Source organism: Glandiceps talaboti, chromosome 20 (assembly GCF_964340395.1).
Source record: "Glandiceps talaboti chromosome 20, keGlaTala1.1, whole genome shotgun sequence".
In the NCBI taxonomy this organism is placed as follows: Eukaryota; Metazoa; Hemichordata; class Enteropneusta; family Spengelidae; genus Glandiceps; species Glandiceps talaboti.
The window spans coordinates 11,067,087-11,088,885 of NC_135568.1; the positions used below are offsets into that span (position 1 = coordinate 11,067,087).

At 36.2% G+C, this 21,799-nt stretch overlaps 1 protein-coding gene across 9 annotated transcripts in view; it reads left to right on the top strand.

Moving 5' to 3' along the window:
* Positions 1 to 21,799, top strand: part of LOC144450723 (uncharacterized) — a 153,719-nt gene that overhangs the window by 116,744 nt on the left and 15,176 nt on the right. For 7 of the 9 annotated variants that reach the window (XM_078141394.1, XM_078141398.1, XM_078141397.1 and 4 more), the window contains 12 exons: positions 7,835 to 8,005; positions 14,149 to 14,263; positions 14,658 to 14,880; positions 15,363 to 15,857; positions 16,565 to 16,720; positions 17,439 to 17,575; positions 18,193 to 18,349; positions 19,253 to 19,398; positions 19,750 to 19,959; positions 20,195 to 20,296; positions 20,633 to 20,738; positions 21,734 to 21,778. In XM_078141394.1, coding sequence (XP_077997520.1) covers positions 7,835 to 8,005; positions 14,149 to 14,263; positions 14,658 to 14,880; positions 15,363 to 15,857; positions 16,565 to 16,720; positions 17,439 to 17,575; positions 18,193 to 18,349; positions 19,253 to 19,398; positions 19,750 to 19,959; positions 20,195 to 20,296; positions 20,633 to 20,738; positions 21,734 to 21,778 — 2,063 coding nt within the window. The remainder of the gene's footprint in view (positions 1 to 7,834; positions 8,006 to 14,148; positions 14,264 to 14,657; positions 14,881 to 15,362; positions 15,858 to 16,564; positions 16,721 to 17,438; positions 17,576 to 18,192; positions 18,350 to 19,252; positions 19,399 to 19,749; positions 19,960 to 20,194; positions 20,297 to 20,632; positions 20,739 to 21,733; positions 21,779 to 21,799) is intronic. The other 2 variants (XM_078141395.1, XM_078141396.1) reach the window with 2 other exon arrangements.

Sequence of the window (21,799 nt, forward strand, 5' to 3'; positions counted from 1 at the left end):
AAAGGAAAACACGTCTGATAGTAGTAGTTGATTATCAAAGGTCAGAGGTCAGATTGATGATGTCATACTCTTTATGACCTCGAGCACTGGTGTTCTGTCATATCCCTGTTTCCCTGAATAAATTAGCATATTAATGTATGTAAATAATGAGTCACTTGTAATTACATTGATGCACAACATAGCTGGTTAATTCATACCTAAATACGATCTGCTCGAGGATGTACACATTTTTAGTACTCAGGAATTGAGAAAAAATATGCATTTTATTACTGCCATCATGATGTGAAATACAGGTAGGGATAACTTTATATTTGTTATAAACTGATATTATCTGTCAGATGTCAGTCAGGATTTAATCATATCATTATCAGGTTTTCTGTACAGGTATTCACGGAAGAACAATTCTAGCAGCTGTAAAATGAACTGTAGAAAATATTTCCAGTGATATGATCAATGCATATAAATACCATGTATGTAAGAATACATGTATGGTTAAACTTACAGTACAGGTCAGGTTTATCGTGACTGTAACTGATACTTACGTCACAAAAACAGCTGTTAGCAGTGTTAGAAGTATGTTAACGTAACTGACTCAGGTGCTCAAAGGGGATTTAGTGATGTCATATGGTATGATTCTCAGAACACCGACACACACAAAAAATAGGGGGAAAAATCATATTGCATGATAAGAAAGTATAGTACTGTGGACGATAGCTGGTCTATCAAATTAAACCGTCAGAGCTTGTCAGTACAGACATATTGATTTACTTTGTGACATGAATCTCAATAATTTTTATTATGTTGAAAACTTGAAGGTTATTTGTGTCAAGTAGACTCTGTATGTTGTAGGTAGTGGGCTGCAGTTTGTGAAAGTACCACCTAATTCTCATCTCTTAATTCTGCACCATTTTTACTAGACTTTAGACCTATGTCCATTTCAAGGCCCTTTGAAACATGTCCATACTCCATTTCAAGGCAGCTTCTTGTCACCGATATGTGACTTGTCATATTGCTGTCATGTCTTTATGTAAAATTCCATGTTCATTTTATAGTCTCTGTGTGTGAGCTCGAGTTGTAGTTTGTGAAAATACAGTCCCATTTTAGTACTAGTTCACATTTCTGAATCTTTATACCTGAGTTTTCCTAGATTTTTTAGACCCATGTTCATTTCATTTTTAACCATGTATATTTCAAGTATTTACATGTTTATTTCAAGACCCTTTGAAATTATTGTCACTGATGTTATTTCTCACACCGTTGTCATGTATTTAAATTCCATATTAATTTTATGCAATCTGTATGTATGAGCTAGATTCAAAGTCTCTGAAAGTATACGGAGTCTCTCCCATTTTGTTTCTTACTAATATTTCTCTGGCTTTTAGTATATTTCGTAATTCAATGATACATGGTAGCGTATTCCTTATTGTACTGATGGTATTTCGCACACCGTTGTCATGCATTTAAAATCACATTAGTCTTATGCAGTCTTCATTGTATGGCTTCCTGCATTGATAATAACAGCAAAATACACAACTACTAATTACAGCCAAAATTTAATCTCAGGAAAATGTTTTAAATTTAATTATGTTATTTAAATGTATAACATATTATCAGCTTTTGTTGAGTCAAAAACAAAAGTATAGACTCACAAAATAACAAGGAAATAATGTTGATATAATCATAAATACATGGAGGTCTTTCTTTTTTGAAGAGAACACTACCTCAGTATTGCGTTGTTGGGTGGGGGAAGGAAAGGGGAGTTAAATATTTCAGTTGGAAAAAAGATTAGCTTGTATGTACACTCCCCTTGTAGAATGATTTTACAGCAAATGTCTTGAAATGTACAGGACTGTTTTGAATTGACATGAGTCAGAAAAAGTATATTGGAAGGGACATGGTTTGAAGTGCATCGAAAAGACACATCAAAAAAATGTATTGAAATGTACAAGTTTCAAAAGTGCCTTGGAATGATCACATCAAAAAAATGTATTGAAATGGACAAGTTTCAAAGTGCCTTGGAATGGACATGTCAAAAAGTGTGTTGAAATGGACAATTTTCTAAGTGCCTTGATATGGACACATCAAAAAAGTGTCTTGAAATGTTCATAGTCTAAAAAGTTTATTGAAGGGGTCAATTTTCAATAAAAAATGTCTCATAATGGACGTGAGTGAAAAATATGTCTTGAAATGGACATGTTTTGAAGTTTCTCGAAATGAACACTGGAGCTAAAAATCTGTACTGAGAGGGACAAGTTTCAAAAATGTCTTGAAATAGACTGTTCAAAGTGTCATGAAATTCAAAAACATCTTGAAATTGACATGTTTTGAAGAGTCTTGAAACGGACATATTTCCAGCCAGAAAAAAAAAAACTGCCATTGCAGTCACCATGAAGGCTGTTTGTGAGATCAATAAAGTCAATAAGATTATGTCTGTCACAGTATAGTGAAGACAACTAGTCAATTAAGCCAACATGGTCCTAAGAATAGAACAGTTGTTAAAAACATGCATCATCTATTCATTTCTAAAAGATCAATATGTTACTTCACTGCTGTCATCTTCATGATTCATTACCAAAGGTATGCATATCCACTATAATTAAAATCACTGTGTTTTCATTTCTGATGACATGGTCCATCGGGAAAACAATGACAAGTTAGAGTCCTTAAACACATTCATCAGGTCAGTAAAACATAGTAATAATATGTTCTTGTACTGCAACCAATGCTTCTTATTACTAAGTTACAGGTAACATTTCACCTGTTCAGGTCAACAGTGGTAAATTCAGCTAATAACAAACCCTGAAAGTTTAGCATAAGACTTGTGGGCTCTTACTTGTGCCTCATACTGTGACCACTGCAGTTTCTGTTTCTATCTGAACGTGCAAGTAGCATTATCTCGTGATATTAAGTCTTGGAAAAAATGAAGACTTCCCTTCTCTCCCTATGTCCACCCCATTTCCACCCCACTATAACCATGTCTGTATACCTGAACATAGTTGAGGTAACAGAAAAACTTCAGAAATCTCAAATTTAGTCCTACTCTCTGTCATTAACACCATTCTTTCAAATTCTCAAAGTATTTGTTACATGTAATATAGGAAGTAATTTAGTTGACACATTTCCTATGTTTTGTTGTATTTCAACCAACTGTGAAATCTTTTCACAGAGTGTAAATGAAAAGAACTATACCAGGAAATATATAGTTTGAAATTATATTTACATAGTCAATATTGAATCAGCCTTATTAGCATTACTGTACTAATTTAGTGTCATTTCCTAAAAATACTGCAGGGTGTGTTTTGTTGTTAGGATATTTCAGGGGCAGGGTTGTAAAAAATTATTACTCATAACAACAAATCATGAAGTTGTGGGTCTGAGTGTGACTGCAGATAAGTGTAGGGCCAGGGTGGAAAATGCTATTACTCATAACAACAAATGGTAAAGCTGTGGGTTATCATGTGTGCAACACCAAAATAAGTCTAGGGGCAAGGTTGTAAAAGTTATTACTCATGAACAGAACAATCAATCATAAACTTGTGCATGGGTCATCACGTGGGAAACATCAAAACAAAATATATGTTTATGGTTCAATGACCTCAATCACAGTCTCTCTACTCCAGTGATTTTGCTTTCTGACTAGACACACTAGTTTGATATGTACTGGCAAGCCAAGTATCTGGGTTGCATTCAAAATCCTATCACCAGTCTTGAAACATGGCAAACATTTTTGAATTAGGCTATTTTTGGGAAAGAAATACTGTACACATTTCCAGTGTGATGACAAAAAATTTCCTACAACTGAAATTTTTTGGGGGGGTAAAACCATCTACTGGATAATTTAATTGTTCACAGAAAACTACTTAATATAGGGTATACCGTTATATAATTTTCAATTTCTTCAGAATTGGCCTTTGAGAACTATGTAACCATTCATGCTCTTGATTTGTGAGTAGCAACGGTGTGTGAGTTTAGTTGAGTATCACTGATATGTGTGCGAGTCGAGTAGAAACAAGGAGAAACAGAAGGGCATCCGCATATACATTATATAGGAGAAGTATGTTGTATGACTCATTTTGGCATTACCATAGTTACAAGTGATGAAATACTTACGTCAAAATTGAGATTAATATTCCAATGAATCAATGTATATTTACAAATGCATTTCAGTATTTCCTAGCATGTGACGTTTTGACAGGATGTGTTGATTTAGATGAATGAATAATTGTCCATAGGTACTTGAGTATAACCCAGACTATGGTGACATATGGTTGGTTGCCTAAATACAGCTTAGAGGTCAATGACCTATAGGGATTGACCTGACATTCTTGTCGGTCAAAGGTCATAGTATAGTTCAACCACTAAAAATAAATTGCGAATATTTTAAGATGTAGTTGAACTTTTAGTATAGCAGTTTCTATTGTGATCATTATTACAATAACTATACGCTCTGATTCTGAACAAGTTAACACAGCTTCAGACTATTATTTCACATTTCTGAGCAGAGCTTTACTGATAATATGTCGCACACTTGTAATATTAATAACTGTATATTCCATTTTATCATACCCCAAATTTTCCTGTGTTGACTTACAGACTTATTTTGTTGTTGGTTACTGAGAGTTCAGTAACAACTTGTCAATTAACTTGGGTGGATGCTAATGATATTTGTTGGTCTTTAAATCGGCAAGAAACATAGTCTATTTCCTTTATAGTATCGATACCATTAAACGTCCACTAACAGTTGCCATCCAGACTACAAGAAACGTAATCTGTAAGGTACGCCATGATGGGGCGCCCTCACACATCGGCCAAGGAAACACAACTTAGACTGCAAAAGAAACCATAGCACTAAAAAACATAATTACAATAAAGTAACTAAATCTTGTGTAAATATTTCTTTCTTTTCTCTCATATTAAATCTTTTATAAATTTCTTTGTTAACTTAGATACTTTTACCCCCATGTCTTTGTTTATTTCCCACAAAAAGTTACCAAAACGAACATAAAATCTGAAATTAAAATTCTCAGAGTGGAATGTGTTGATGATATTGCATTCTTCAAACTCATCGGCTATTACTGGTACAGTAGTTGTCCACATTTAGTTAGTCTAGATGCTATCCATGGCATCAAATATAGACTACCATTTAGCCATGGTGTTAGTCACAATTCAGTGTTACTACTGTTAGGGCCCATCACTATTATGTAAATATTTGGTTGTGTAATTCCATTCATTGTTTTGTGAAATTCATTGAACCATGTCCCCGGTTGCTTTGTTTTCCGACTACATATTCTTCACAGTTATACTGAAAACTACAGGTCAATAGACACTGTAGGATGTTGACATTTGAGTAATTCTCAGGTACAGGAATTCAAAGGAAACCTTTGTCCAATGAGTCAATTAGAAAATTTAAGTTTACAAAATGTTTATTTCGAGTTACAACTTTTTAAGAAAGTACACACCTTGTTGTTCTCGCTAGAATTTCTGTACAAATAGACTTATACTATAGACGTGTTACACCTCTCATTTAAGGCCCAGTTTGGACTAGTTTTAAAATTTAGGCATGAAAAACATTGTCTGGTAGACTTACAGATAAAGTTAGTCTAGAACAAACGAGTGATCCTATGTTACCTTAATGCTCCACTGATATTAAAGATAACTGATTTAAGAACCAGGGATTGAATCCTTCACCTTTAAAGACCCTGAAAAGAACATATTGGGTCTATTAACTGTTACTTACACCTTTGTATGTGTAATACCATTTTTGCATAACATGAAATGATTTGTAGCGTAATTGTCATTTTATCAAGAGGATACTTTGGAATTATAAGAGCTTTTGATTGTCCAGGCAGAACACTACAGTTCTTAGTAAAATAATGAATAAATATAACAACTATTGTAAAGTCAGTCAATTATCAGAAGTAGTAGACAAGTGATTAAAACTACATGGCAATGTGAAGTTATTTAAAAAACATGTTAGAACAATATATGTGTTTTGTCATACTCATGTCAGATTCAGTGCCTGGTCTATTCAAAATTTGCAAAGATTTCAACACCTTGTATCATAATTTCGGTGGGGGAATCTCTGGGAAATATGAATAGAACTCAGGTAGATTTTTACCTCCACTTGCCATCCTTAACAAAAAACACTGGTAGGGAGCTCTGATAACAAAAGGGGAAAATCTGGTAAAATTTGCATGGAATTCCACACCTTGTATTAATCATGATGTTGAAGAGGAACCCAGTAAAATAACTAGAGAACTCGAGTTGCTTTTACCCTCTTACCATACTTAACAAAAACAGTGGTAGATATATTGGGGAACCTACTTACCACCCACTACATAACACAATTACAGTGTAGGATGGCCTAGTTCAGGTCAGGTCAGGATTAAAATTGAATGTTTTAAAAATAGTTAGAAAATGATCCTATGTAATCCTTATAGCTCTACTGATAAGATAATACTAATGTGAGAACCTGGGATTGAATTATGGGTCTTTAAAGGCCCAGTTTAGATAGGATAGTTGTCTGTCAGAGCTGTAGATAATGGTGGTCCTGAACAAATGAATTATCCAATGGTAATCCTCATGGCTCCAATGATAAGATAACACTAATGCGAGAACCTGGGAATAAAAACTTGGCAGTCAATACATTGTTATTAATACCTGATGTTATATTAGCACCAGTTATTACCAATATAAATATTTCATCATTATCAATATTAAATTGTCAAATATTATATAAAGATAAATATGTCATATCAAAATAACTAATATTTAGTAACATTCAATAAATATTTTCATACATTATGATTTATTTTATTATAAAACTGTCAGGAAATATAAAAAAAACTTACTATAACTAATAATTAGTGACATATTTAATAAATAGGTATATACATTATATTTTATTTTATTACAAAACTGACATGGAAAATAGAAAAAAATTTCATATGATTAATAATTAGTAACATTCAGTATACATGTATATACATTACAATTTATATTTATTGTAAAACTGTCGGGGAATATAGAAAGCTTTTTAATATAATAGAAAATTGGTAACATAATTAATAAATACACTAATTCACTAAATATGTACATACATTACAGTTTATTAAAAAGTGACCAAGGAAAATGACTTCCAATAAGTAATAGTTAATAACATAGTCACAATATATGTACATACATTACAATTTATATTTGTTATAAAATTGACAAGAGAAATTTGATTTATAACTTATTTGGTGAGTTTATAGTGTACAAAATATCTTGTTAATGTACACACATTAAATTGGATAACTTAGTAAAAACTATGAAAATGTATACTATATATTAGGTTTTATCAGCCTTAAACTGTGTATAAATATTAAATGTAGTATATAAACATCATGAAATGGGTTTTAGAACCATTCTGACTCAGAGTTCCAGGAACAATGGCAACTGATGAGAAGTGAGAATTCATGTATTTTGGTTCACTTTGTCTTTTGTCAAGTTGTTGTGATGATGTGAATAGGATGTCCTCAAAATGGTACATTTTCAGTGCTTTTTGAGATCTGGGAATCCTGATAGGAAGAGGGAAATCTTGTAAAATTTCCGTAGATTTCCATACCTCGTACCATAATTTTGATGGCGAACCCAGCCTATAAAATACCTACCAAAGATACAGGTTTCACCTGCATTATACTCTATCTGTCTGTCTTGATGCCAATAGAAACTTCAAATATGAAAGTATTGTGAAGTGAAACTCGTACATTTTGTTGGTGGTTCTGCTTTTCTGGGACTGTATTTATAATGTTTGCACCCTTATACAATTTGTCGCCTTTTGTTTTGTTGTCAGATTCAAGACCCAACCAGTAGAGAGTCCAGAATCACCAAGGAAGAAACGACACTCACGCAGGTACTCTGAAGATCCAGAGAGACACAAAACACAACCTATTACTGTCAAGGAAATGCAAGCTGCCCAACTTTCACCTGAAACAATGACAAAATCATCATCTATATCAGACAGGTAGGCATCACGTCATATCTCATTTACTGATTAATAGTCTAGAGACTATCTGTTGCTCTGAATCTCAAGATCCTCCTGGGATTGGAGCGATGGATAGCCTCTAGACTTATCATGACCTATTCTGGAAGTAGCTAGGCTTACAGTACAGCTCAAAATCACTTTCTGGTTGGACTACATAAAACATTGGGTTAACTTAGTGCTAAGACAAATGTTTAATAATGACAAGAAGGTTTAATACCTGCCTAAGCTCTAAGTTAGTTAGCACCAGGCTAGCTCAGCATCAGGGCTATTCTGAACTTTGACCAGCATTGGAAAGAAATTCTTGAGCGATACAGTAGCTATTTACATTGAAATCAAAATGAGAGTGTCCAGTTATTGTTCAATGTAGGCTAAATGCCTTAGAAAGCTAAGATATTTTTTAATATACATATAATCTCAAAAGTGCTCCCATTCTATTTTCCTCATATCGCAGTGATTAACATACATTTATACACTAATATCTACTCAATTATACATTGTAAATTTTCCTCATAAAACTCACTTAAGTGTGCAGTCAGGCTGACAATTCTGTCATTTCGTAGTTAATCCTCTATTTCCCAAAGGGTTTGAGTCTTTCACTCCCAGCTTGAATTTACTTGTAGTTGGGTCCTTGCCAATGGTTAGTGTTTAGCATTGACAGACTGACTAACTACAAGTTGGGCAGTTTCAGCAACTACAATTTATTTCAAGTTGGTTGGTTGAACTACAAGAGAGTACAATTCATATACCTTCAATACAATCTAGTACAAGTAAAAATAGACTAGTACAACTAATAGCAAGTTGGACTTTTTCTGTCACTTACAATTTTTACGAACTGGTCAGACTGACTACAACTGAGTACGAGTTAGCTGCCTTGACTACAAAAGAGTCTGACTTGGCTGAGCATAAAGTACAACGTAATACAATTTAGTCTACCATCAGGAAATGTAAGTACATCTTGATCTCACTTCATAGTTGGTAATTTTTGACTTGGCACAGACAAAAAATTACCTGCAAATAGGACTGGGGGTATACCTATTATACTATGTATGGGTCAGTACGGATATCTCTTTCCGCTACAACCAGTCCTGCAGTAAAATAAATAAGATATTTGGGGTCAGTTACCACACTTTGGCACTGAGTATGTCAGAGAATATCTTGAGGACACCCCACCCAGGGGCCCACTATAGTCCTTAACAATAGTTTATTGTCTTTAACGTCCACTTCTGGTAGTAGGTCGAGAACTTATAGCTTGTTGTCGTCGTCTTGCTGCACCTCTCCTTCGCCCTTGCCTTGATGCATCTTCCCAACGTCTTCTGGCCTCTTCCTGTAATTCAGGCTCATACTGTGTCTCTTGGACTGTGCTGGGGGTTCCAGTGGCAACCCGATGATATGGCAGAAAGCAGTCCTTGCACAGGTTGATGGCACACTCCCTGCATCTGTAAACGGTAGAGACGTAGCATCCCTTTCTTGTTTTTCTTCCCATCTGGATGCAGAACCTACAGCTTGCAGCACGGGCTTGGCTGTGTATCAGTGTGTGGTTCTTGTACGTATCAAGTGGAGGTGCAGAGCTTCTCAAAGCTTGGCGTCGGGTGGTGAATCCACCAATAAGTGCCATTCCAACTTCAATCTGGAAATTCTTATGGGACTTTTTTGGATCAACTTTTTCTCTGTACATCAGCCATGCATTTGCTATTGCTGTATCTAACAGGTAGAAGAATATATACTTCCACCATTTGTGGGTTTGCCTCTGTGCTGTATAATAGCAGCGTAGCTGGTTGGCTCTGTCAACTCCACCCATGTACTGATTGTACTGGTCTACGACTTCTGGTGCAGGGAGAGAATACGGCTGTTTTCTTCCTGTTTCCCGTGAGCGAATAAATCGCACCACTCTGCGATGATTAGTTCTGTACCCCTCGTAACATGTTGTCAGCAAATTTAGGAGGTTGGAGTCTTTCCAGCTCACCACGACCATGTTACCTTTCTGCCTCGAGACAAACTGTCCCCTCTGTAGATTCTTGATTTGGGCACTGTCAGGGTTTCTCCGAGCATTTGTGCGTAATGCATTGGGGAAATCCCTTCTATCCTGTCTTATACTGCCAATGAGGTATGTGTCATGGTCCTCAAGCAGTGTTTGAGCCATACCAATACTGGTGTAAAAGCTGTCTGTGTACAGGGTGTGATGCTTGCCCATTACATGTTGAAGGAGATCAACACAGATTTTCTGGGTTCGAGAAACATCTCGGGAATCCCTCTCATGGCTTCCAGTGGAGGTCATGAACTTCATATTGCCAATATAGCCAGTCACAGCATCCGCCAATGCATAGACTTTGAAGCCCTTAGCTCTTGGTTTTCCCTTGATAAATACAGTTGGGATACCAGCAAACCTTCCTTTGTAGCCAACTATTCCTTCATCGATTGCTAGTTGTTCATGCAAGTTGTACACCGTAGTGAATTGGTCCAAGACTGCATCTAGTATTGGTTGCACTTTGTATAAGGGTGTACGACACCTTTCCCTTGTCCGTCTACGTCCACTTGGGAGGTTAGCTGGATCTTTTGAGGGATCATTGCAGTGAAAGTATTGCATCAACTTCTGGAAACGATTACGTGGCATTACACTGGCAATGAAATCATTTCTCAGTGTGCGATGGTGTGACCAGTAGTCTCCAATCTCTGGTTTAGGGTCTGGACCCATCAACACCATTACACCAATTAAAGCACGCATTTCATCATCCCCTACCCGTGACCAATACTTATCACGCCCACTGCTTCGTTGCCTCCATCTAGCATAACGATTTGTTTCCCGTCTAAGTCTACGGATAAGGCGAGAGGGGAACATATGGTAGAATGCCTCTAAGGGGCGAGATCTGGCACCCATTTCAATATTTGGACCAGGTACATCACTGTTATCAAAGGCATATGGATGACGTTCTGTCAGTCTTGGGGACCAACCATCATCCTCTACCTCACTGTCAGTTTCATCAGTATGCTCGTACTCATCAGGCTCTGAATACTCGTCATCTACCCATGTGGCTTCAATCCTTTCAAGGATACTATGTCGCACCCTCCGACGAGCCTGCTCGGTCAAACCTTGAGTATCAGATGAAAACTGTTCCTCCCCTGAGGAAGAAGGGAGACTACTTGATGACAATTCAGAAGGTATATACTCCTCATCATCACTATCAAGACTAGAATTGTCTTGATCACTTTCTGTTCTACGTTCAGATGCAATTTCCATCATTCGGCGCCTATGAGCAGTACGTCTGGCTGTATTTTCGGCTTGCTGTTGACAGTTTCTATATACCGCACATCTCAGATAATCATCCTCACTATCAATACCTTCATCCATTGGTACTTCCCCTCTGTCTTGCTCTGGGGAGTTATGTGTCTCTGTCGCTGGGCTTGTGTTGTCATTGCCTTCCCCTGCGGGACTTGCTGGTCGAGCAACATCATTTTCATCAAATACAAGGTGAACTCTACATGCAGTGTCACCTGATCTTGTCAATGCATCACCTGTGAGAATAGACGTTTCATTGTCAGTAATTTTAAGACTGGAAAGTTCTCGTAGAGACATGGAGCATGCAGTTTGGGGATGGGTCATGCATTGGTTTACATCCTGCAATAACAATGAAGGAAACACTGTTATTGTATCTATCCATTTGTATCCAAATAAGCTTATATGCAGAAATTCATTCCAAATGATAACAATCCAAGCCATAAATTACTGCAGTGAAGTGAGATCAAGTCAAAGTCATTATCAGGCACAGTAGTCTGAATCAAACTACATTGTAATGTAGGCCAATCGGTTCAACATTTATTGTAGCAGTGCTCAGCAGGAAAAGGCTTACTTGTATTACAAGCCACCCATGTCAGACTCATTGGAAGTGGTAAGATATTGAATTGTACTCACGTTGTCGATACATAGTCTGCCTTGTACTTAGACGTGTCCAGGCCAATCCAACTTGATTTCACTCTGCTCAAAAAATGGTATCTTTTAAAAAGAAGTGACTTCTTTATAGACGCACTATTTCTCCCGTGGTTGTGGTGGAAAAGTCAGTTATTACCATAGTAATGCTTGACTACCACCCAACTATGCCAGCATAAGTGAAGGGTGTTGACAGCCTTCCCCTCCCACAGGGGAGCTCAACATTCCTTCAAGGAGGCAACTACAAATAATCCTGACTCGGCAGTGAAGTATGTCAGGCTTAATATACAACTAAGTTCAAGCTGGGGCTTACAGAGTATATGGTTACAAATTTTCTTTCGACTACAAGTAAACTCAAATTGGGTATAACAGGATTAATTACTACACATAGATATGATTATGTAATGCAAGTAGATATTGATATAAATGTGAAAATATGGTGCAGTGTTTCAATCATGAAGAAAAGAGAGTACAGTCTCTTTTATATACTTATAGAAATTACATGTACCATATCAATCATTTGATTACCGTAAATCCATGCTTAGAAAAGTCAGTGATCAAACGTTGTAGTAAGTAGGTGTACCATGTATCATTACCATATCAATTATTTGTTACCAGTAAAACTGTGCAGAGAAAATTGAATGGTCATATTTAGGTGTACCATGTACCAGTACAAAAATCAATGATTATATACTTTTATAGACATTTGACGTATCTTGTTTATCATTTAGTTATGGTAATAAACAATGTAGGAAAGATCTGCGACTATAAATTTAGATTTTTCTTACTCATTAATTAAATTTTACACTCAGAAACTGTAATCACAGAACACCCTGAATTGATATTTATTTCAATTCATTTTAATATCTCTATTTTATTTTATTTAGTTGTAATAAAAGTCTGTGAATTAAACTCTTTCGAATTAGAAAGAATAGATTCTGATACTGAAATATGGATCTTTATTTTAGGAAAACTTATTCAAAAGCTCTGACTAGTAGGATTTCCTTTGTGACAGATGTTAGGAAATTTAACAAAAAACATCACATGAAGGATCGCATCCTAAATTCACCATATGTTAAAATAGTAGAAAGTCGACTACATAGTACATAGAAAGAACAAAAAAAAACGAAGTTGTAGATTTCCTTACACTATTTATAATCACACACCATTTATAGTAGCAGTTATGAATTAATTGATAGTTTATACGTCATAGATTTGCAAGGACTAGATATAGTAATGGTAGTTGGATAAATTGGACTTTGTCCAACTTTGTCACTCATGTGATGGATGACTTACCATGTAAAATATGTTGGTCATGCAAATACAACAGCGGCAATAAACTGAAAATTCATCACAGCATGTAAGCTATTGAATAGACATAGGTGTAATTACTGTGAAATACTAAATTTTCATGTAGAATTTATTTTCACTGTTTTTTGCTGGTGTAGTTCTCCACTAATATAAATTCCCCTTGAAATTACTTGTTATTCATAGCTACCATGTATACTTTCCTAGATCAGTGAAAATTAGGTCCAGGAAATATAGCCAATTTCTATTTTCAGTGAAAAATAAATCCCTTGAAAATATAATATTTGACAATATTCTCACAGTAGGGTGGTTTTTCTGATAGCTAGTTTTTCTCAAGCAGGCATACACTATCTTGATTACAAGGTGATTACAACCCATAACACCAAAGCATTTTCTGTATGTACTACAATCGTTTATAGCATTCATATTAAGTGTAAAAATATACTGTCTCATTTGCTAATTGACCGCATTAGAAAGGCCACATGCTAGGCTTGTAAATAAACCAATTGAAACAGTATACTTTTACACTTAATATGAATGCGATAAACGAGTGTAGCACATAGAGAAAGTGCTTTACTTCAGTGTTACTCGTTTTATATCCATACAACAGAGGCACTGCTATAATCCACTTGTGTAATCTACCACATCCAACAACAATAATTTCAGTTTGTTTTGTGTCTATCTTAGTAAGCCTAAAGATGGTACACCAAATAGAACAAGGTAAACAGAACTTGGGATCGGTAGGAACTATACATAGTGATTGATATGTACCGTATCTTGTTTCTCAACTAACAATAGCACTTTACTTAGACATCCATATCAGACAGTTACTGGAATTTAAAAAGTACTATTTTCTCATCATAAGCTATATTTCTTATGCCTTCTTCGACAGACTTGCAGCACTGCATAAAAGTGGCGAGGAAGAATGGAAAAAGAGAGTTAGTAAAGAAGACTTGTATTCAAAAGATGTCAATGAAAATGGGGAAGAGGCAAAGCCTAAGGAAAAGGTAAAAAAAAATAAACCACATAATTGAGACTTTCATCATGCAATGATTTAAACCACATACATATGTGGGTGACCCTATATTAGGTTTGAATTTATTTTGGTTGCATTCTCTGGTGGCTCTTTTCCTCCAGTTGAGATGAAATCTGAATGGAAATGTTTTCTATTAGATATGAAGTATCTCTTCTCACTCATTTTCAGAAAGCAAATGAATAGAACCATAGTATTTTACAGTTGTGAATAGCGCCCTCATTGATGATATTGTGTGAACATTTGTTTTTTGCTTGTTCTCTCTATGTATGATCAGGTAAATATTTTCCGAAAAAGTCCTAACTTTTCACTAAATAAGTGGAAATGACAACTTCAATTTGACTGTTTTTGTGAATATTTTTTCCTAGCAGGCAAAGACAAATGGAGGCCTAACACGTCCACAGAGCATAGCAGAAAGACTGCAGTTACTACAGGCACATCAAGAACACTGGAAGGGAAGAGTAGAAAGTAAAGATGCTGAACAGTATACTGTGGCTGGTAAAATGACAAAAGCTGGTAAAGATCATGCAGCACAACAAAGACCACAGAGAAGACCCAGGAAAGCAAGACCATTGTCTGGAACTTTTAAATGTAAGTTTTATAAATCTGTCAAATGTACCTTAAAGCTATAACCACAGATAGCTGTCGGGTTTTTAATTTCTTATTAATCACTGACACCTTACAAACATTTTAGAGCTTGTAATTCACAAAATATGCTGATAAAAACCAATAATTATAATCAGGAACAAAAGAATTGACTCAGATATGAAAATGAAGCACCAACTTACAGATATGCAAATGAAGCACCAACTTACAGCTATGCAAATGAAGCACCAATTCATACGAATACACTAAGTGTTGTCTGTTAAAAAAATAACAAATTCAGTTGGCCTTCTCAGGAAAGATGCCCAATGCATAAACTTAAACAATTTTCCTGGGTTTCAAAACTCTTGTGAATGCAGTTTATTCCAATGACAACACTATTAGAAATTTCGTACTATTTTGACAAAAGTAGTTGTGTTTAATGTTTGTTCTTAGAATAGTAAATTAATTTTGTGCTTGTTGTTTTACAGTACCTGATGACAGTAAAGAGAATAAACCAAAAACAGAAAAGACCCCATCAGAAATGCTCACTGGCAAACAACGAGAAGAAGTACAATTGAAAATCTATGGCAGCAGTACGACGACTACGCCAAGCTCATCAGATCTGACATCAGAATCTGAAGCAGAACCTCAACCCACTGCTATTGAAATAATCAAACCTGACAATGAGGGCTTTACAGAATTTTTCGAGAGTACCACAACCACAGTTACTGTGACAAAAACTGAGAAATCAGACTCTAAAACTGAGGTCAAAGTGTCTGACTTTGATCTCCTAACAGGACATGCCAAACCTACACTTGGTGTGCTAGGGGAACAAAGGAGGGGTATTAAACCTCAGAGACGTGCCAAATCGTCTGCTAATCCTCTCAAAGCATTGAAAGCAAGGACTGATGTCAAGTCAGAATATATTGAAATAAGAACTGATGTTGCCGAGAGAGAAGTTAAGAGGATCAGGAAAGAGAAGAGTAAGTTAAACTAAAAGAAAGTTCTTAGTGAATTCTTTCTGTTCAGATACCAGACTTATTCTTATGATAGGTGGCATCCTATCTTGGTTGATACTTACTCCTATCACATATATTACCTCTATGGTCAAATACCCAATTTTTCATATACGTGAACCGGAGGTGATGCACATGCTCCTGACAGCTCGGAGTATGCCTTTCATAACACCAGTCTAAAATTTCCACTGATCGTGGCAAAACTAGGACCACTATGTACATTCTGACCTGCTCCTTCCGCCTATTTTACTGTGATAGGTATCGTAACCCAGGTCCTACTGGTGCCTGTAAGGAAAAATTTACAGGTTGTGTCAACACCAGATAACATATATATTACTACTGAATCACAGATGCATGTGAGACCAGTTTGTTTAAATGTTAATGCTGACATTTCACTGCTAAGTAAAAGTATTCCATTAGTAAAGCTGCTAAAACATGACACAGAACTCACAGTCAAAATGAATTTTGGAATGAATCCCAAATTGTCGCCGACATCTCTTCAGGGATGTACTGCCCGTGTCTCTCAAGCACAGAAGAGACACATGACAACTAACCCATTGTAGTACACCCTGACGATGCTGACAAGACGTCAAAAATTTGGTATTCGCTTCCAAGAAATATTTTGACTGTGAGTAGAAATTTCATTACTAATTGTTTGTTGTTTTTCATCACAGTTGAAAAAGAGTCCACGTTTGCCAGCAGTGCTTTGGCTGGCCTGGCAAGTACAGAAGACTTCAGCAGTGTATCACTTAGAAAAGCATCAGAAGCCACTGGTGATGCATCATCACAACTTTTACCATATAAGGAGTTAATGCTTTTACATGTCAAAGGTATGCAAATGAGAAAGTTTCCTGTTGCCCTTATATAGTAGTAAAGACATGGTGAAAATAGACTTGCCCATATTTAGTATTGAAGACACAGAAAATAAGTTGTTGCCCATATTTGGTTGTGAAGACATGGGTAAAACATTACTGCCCATATTTGGTATTATAATAGTCATGGGTAGATTTTTATGTTTAAATTTATTTATTTATTTGGCAATAAAATATAGTTAAAAATACATATAAAAGTAATGTCCTGAATAACACAAAAGACTTATTTCCATTGTGGTCCTCGAGTCAATAAATTGTGCCCTATATTTGGTACCAGAGAGATGGAAAAATATAGGTTATAGTCCATAAAAAATATGTTGTTGCCAAAACTTGGTAAAAAACATGGGCTTACTGATGTTTACATATGATTACCATATATGGTGTTGTTAATGACATCAGTAAACCCATATTTGGTAAAAATCCAGTCAAGCTATATACACACACTTTTAGTGTCGTACATCACCTAATATTATAATAGAGTTTGATATTTAAATATCAAACTGAAAGAAAAGCACATATTTACTATGTTGACTTTCACAGCTAGGCTGTCGTTTAATGGTTTATGGGCTAAGTAGTTTGTCAACCCTGATAGCCAAGTCTCTAGGCAAAACTTGCCAGAGCTAACATCTTCTCCTGGTCGTTATATATGCTATAATTTGTATATTTTATTTATCAGGTCGTCGAAATGTCCAAGTAAGGTTAGTGGAACCTGTACCATCATCTTTGACTAGTGGAGATGTGTATGTGCTAGTTACGCCTAAAGATGTCTTTCTATGGCAGGGAGAGTACGCCAATGTCATTGAGAAAGCCAAGGTGAGTTCTGACTTAACCGCCAATGTAGTTACCAAGCAGTAACAATGATGTATTGATAAATTACAAAAAACTCTTATAGCAGCCTGGCAAATCATTACATTGGCCTGGCAAACAAATATATTAGCCTAGCAAATCAATATATTTATATCAGTCTAGGCAACCATTTTATCAACCTGGAAATCATTATATTAACCTGTCAAGCCATTATATCAATCTAGTGAAACCATCATATTGACCTAGTAAACCATTATGTTTGCCTAGCAATTCAACATATCAACCTGGTAAGCCATTATATCAGCCAAGTAAACCATCATATTGACCTAGCAAAACCAGCATATTGACCGAGTAAACCATTATGTTTGCCTAGCAATTCAACATATCAACCTGGTAAGCCATTATATCAGCCAAGTAAACCATCATATTGACCTAGTAAAACCAGTATATCGGCCTAGCAAAATCATATTTATCAGCCTTGTGAAACCATTATGAATGAGTTTGGCAATCGGTCAGCTACCAGGCAATAAAACAGTTCAACAACCCACATATATGTCCATGAGTTCTTCTTCTGGACTGTGATTTCATATATTGTGATTTCATATATTGTGTTTTGTGTGTAGGCTGCTGAAATATCTCAGGTGATCCAAACCAAGAGAGACTTGGGTTGTAAAACTACAACAGTTACAATTATTGATGAAGAAAAAGGTGAATTTATGGGCCAGTATAGAGCCTGGAAGAATTTCTGGCAACATCTAGGAGGAAGGGACAAGTACATGGGTAAGAAAGAATACACTTATTATAACCCAGTGTCATGTATACAAATATATAGATTTCAGATTATAAGCAAGTCATTTTCTTGGCAACCAAGTCACAAGTGAAATTTGTGTGATGTGAAATCACGAAATGACTCCAGAACCCAAAGTTTATGAAAATACCATCACTTCCTGGAGTGGCATTCCCCTTAAAGACCAAGGTTTCAATCCCTGGTTCTCACATTAGTTCTATCTTACCAGTGGAACCATAAGGATTACATAGAATCATTGGTCTGCACCAGCTTTTTCTGTACCTCTGTCAGATGACTGTTTTTCACACCTAAATTTTGATCTAAATCTGACTTGGGCCTTTAACCAAGTCCATAGACACTCCATATCACTCATCATCATATATCCATACAAAACTGTACTACCAAAGAACTAGCAACATGTCTCAATGTTCAAATAATCATTGGTTGGAAAAGTATATTGGAGGCATACAATGGATATCTGAGGCATCAGAGGAAATCAGTACTAGAACTGTTATCGTCTTGTAGTAATACATTCTTGTACCATGACCAAGGGTTCTTATTACTTACGAGTTACATTTCACCTGTTCAGGTCGAAAGACTTTGTCAAATTGTCCGTTTGGTGGCTTTACCGCTAGTTTGACAAAGCCTGACGACCTGAACAGGCAAAACGCATCGTCGCAAACCACGGCCTGTTTTACGGCAACATTCTTAACGAGCCTCCCACTTATTTTGAAATGTAGTGGTAGAAATGATAACTCTGGTTTGTGAGAATGGCGAAACGTTGCTCAGAAGTAATATAATAAGATTCCTTGGTTGTGGTACAAGAATGTATTACTGCTGTGTTTTACCGACTTGATAAACGTGTTTAAGGATATTACTGTTCTGATTTGTTTCAGATGTTGGCCCACCTGAAGAAGATGAAAATTATGAGTTTTATATGGTAGAAGCCAATATGGTGTATCAAGTGCAAGAGAACTCCCTAGTTCCATTGGAAGAATACTGGGGTGTAGCCCCTAAGTTTGAGATGTTAGATTCCACTCAGGTGAGTTCAAAGTCAATGTGGCATTATTTGAATTTGAATTTGCTGATGGGCGGGCAGCTGGGGAGGGGTAGGGGGTTGATCGGTCCGTCGGTCGGTTGGTTGGTTGGTTGGTTGGTTGGTTGGTTGGTTGGTTGGTTGGTTGGTTGGTTGGTTAGATGGATGATTGGTTCAATGGTTGAATAGGTAGTTTGGATGGATGGATGGGTTGGTGGGTGAGTAATGGATGGATGGGTTGGTAGGTGGGTAATGGGTAGATAGATGAGTGGGTGGGTGGGTAATGGGTGGGCAAATGGATGACTTGATAATATTATACATTGATTTGTCAATTAACAAGTACTATCTATTATACAGGTATTGGTGTTTGACTTTGGTAGTGAACTGTATGTATGGCAAGGAAGACAGTCACCTATACAATCACGTAAGATAGGAATACAACTAGCTAAACAACTATGGGACACTGGATATGATTACTCTGACTGTGAAGTCAATCCTATCTATCCACTGGAGAAAGACAAACCCAAGCAGTTTAATCAGCGACCTCCATGGGCACTGCTAGCAAAGGTCAGTTTGTAATTATAGAAATTCAGACAACAAATATGTTCATAACGTGAAATGGAATGTGTAAAGTACGCTGTGACAGGTTGAGGAATATAGTATGATCTATAGTCAGATGTAAAAACACAAATCATTACCAAATGATATTCATTGTCTACTAAATTTATGTGAACAAATTATGTGTATGCTGTTCAATTACTTTAGAAGCTATATCAACAGTTTCCTTTAATTGAATTTCCAGGTGTTTGAAAGAATGGAAACTGTGCTGTTCAGGAACAAATTTCCAGACTGGCCGGATGATTCCAGGATTATCAAAGTCAAATCAGATGAGAAAGATCAGAAGGTATGTATAAGACCCCTATTACATAAAGAAATTTGGGTTTGTCCTATGATTAGCATTGATGAGACAATCCATTTGAAAAGAAAATAGGGGTGGTCAGAATCTGTTTTCCGTGATCATCAAACCAGATTTGAAAGATCAGAAGGTATTCATTCTTAGTCCTCAATATTTCTATTTTATATAGAGAGAAAAGAATGGGTTTTTCCGGTACAGATGGTGGAGCAGTTCAGTCTATTTTTATGATGGATTATTACATGTAAAACTTAGTCCTAAAAGCAGACAACAGTCAATTTCTAACCTTGTTAATTTAATCTTACTGTGTATTTTATTTTTATCCAGGCTGAGGTTATAGAGCTGAAACCGTATGATGCTAAAAGTATGGTGGCTCCAAACAAAGAAAAACCATACCTAGTGTTTGAAGGTGTTAATGTTGGAAGGGGTACAGGTAAGCATATGTGGGCAGTTAATGTACCAAATGCAACCCCTTCCCCTCACTCCCATCCCACATCTCCACCCAACCCCTGCTATAGCCACATTATTTTAAATACACTTGTTGCCCATGGACTAACAAGCCTCTACCTCCGCTTACCCCCACCCCCATCACATTCCCTACACCAGTCAGATACAGATGTGACCAATCAATTAACCAAATGTAACCTCCCATTTTACAACCACCAAGTCCTTAACTACTCCCCCCCCCCCTCCCATCCCACCATCCCACTACAACCATGTTATTTGGATACATATATATACTTATACAATAACAAGATCTAGACACCCCTCACACACACACACACACACACATATGCACACACACAGAGGGATTCTTTGGCTACATGTATTGTCCATCAACTATTTAACCAAAGCTAAACTCTCCCATCACCCCTACTCCCTACACCTACAGTCTCATTCCAAAGTCTCATTCAAAACTCTATCTCAGACAATTTATTTGGGACACATTTGGACCTTTGACTAACCAGATATATAAATTCTCTCACTACCAACCCGTACCTCTCTACCTTAGCAAATTTCAATACAGATATATATTTTCCCAAAGTTTTACCAAATTTTCCTGTGCCGCCTCAATGTATTGTTTGTCATGTTTATATTGTTGTGTCTTGTAAAAACTATTCGGTGACTTTTCAGATTTCGGTGCTGGAAAAATTACTTCATTTGCACTTGAAAAGTATGAAAACTTTGTGACAAAGATGTTTAGTGTTTTTGTTGTAAATCAATTAGTTGGGGAAAAAATGAAATATGTGTATGTTGTAGTATTTCATGTACATGTAGTTTTGTGTGTAGTTTACCTGTTGTGACCTTTGACCAACTAATGAATATGTATGAGTGCATGATTGACATTTATTAGATGTGAAAGTAATTTAAATACTAACTTGTTTACGTCATGACTTTTCCCTGCATGGTATGGCTGCCTGTCTGTAGGTTTGGACAGTAAAGCTGTAGAGAAAAAGGAGAAACATATAGAAGGTGAAACACTTACTACAATAC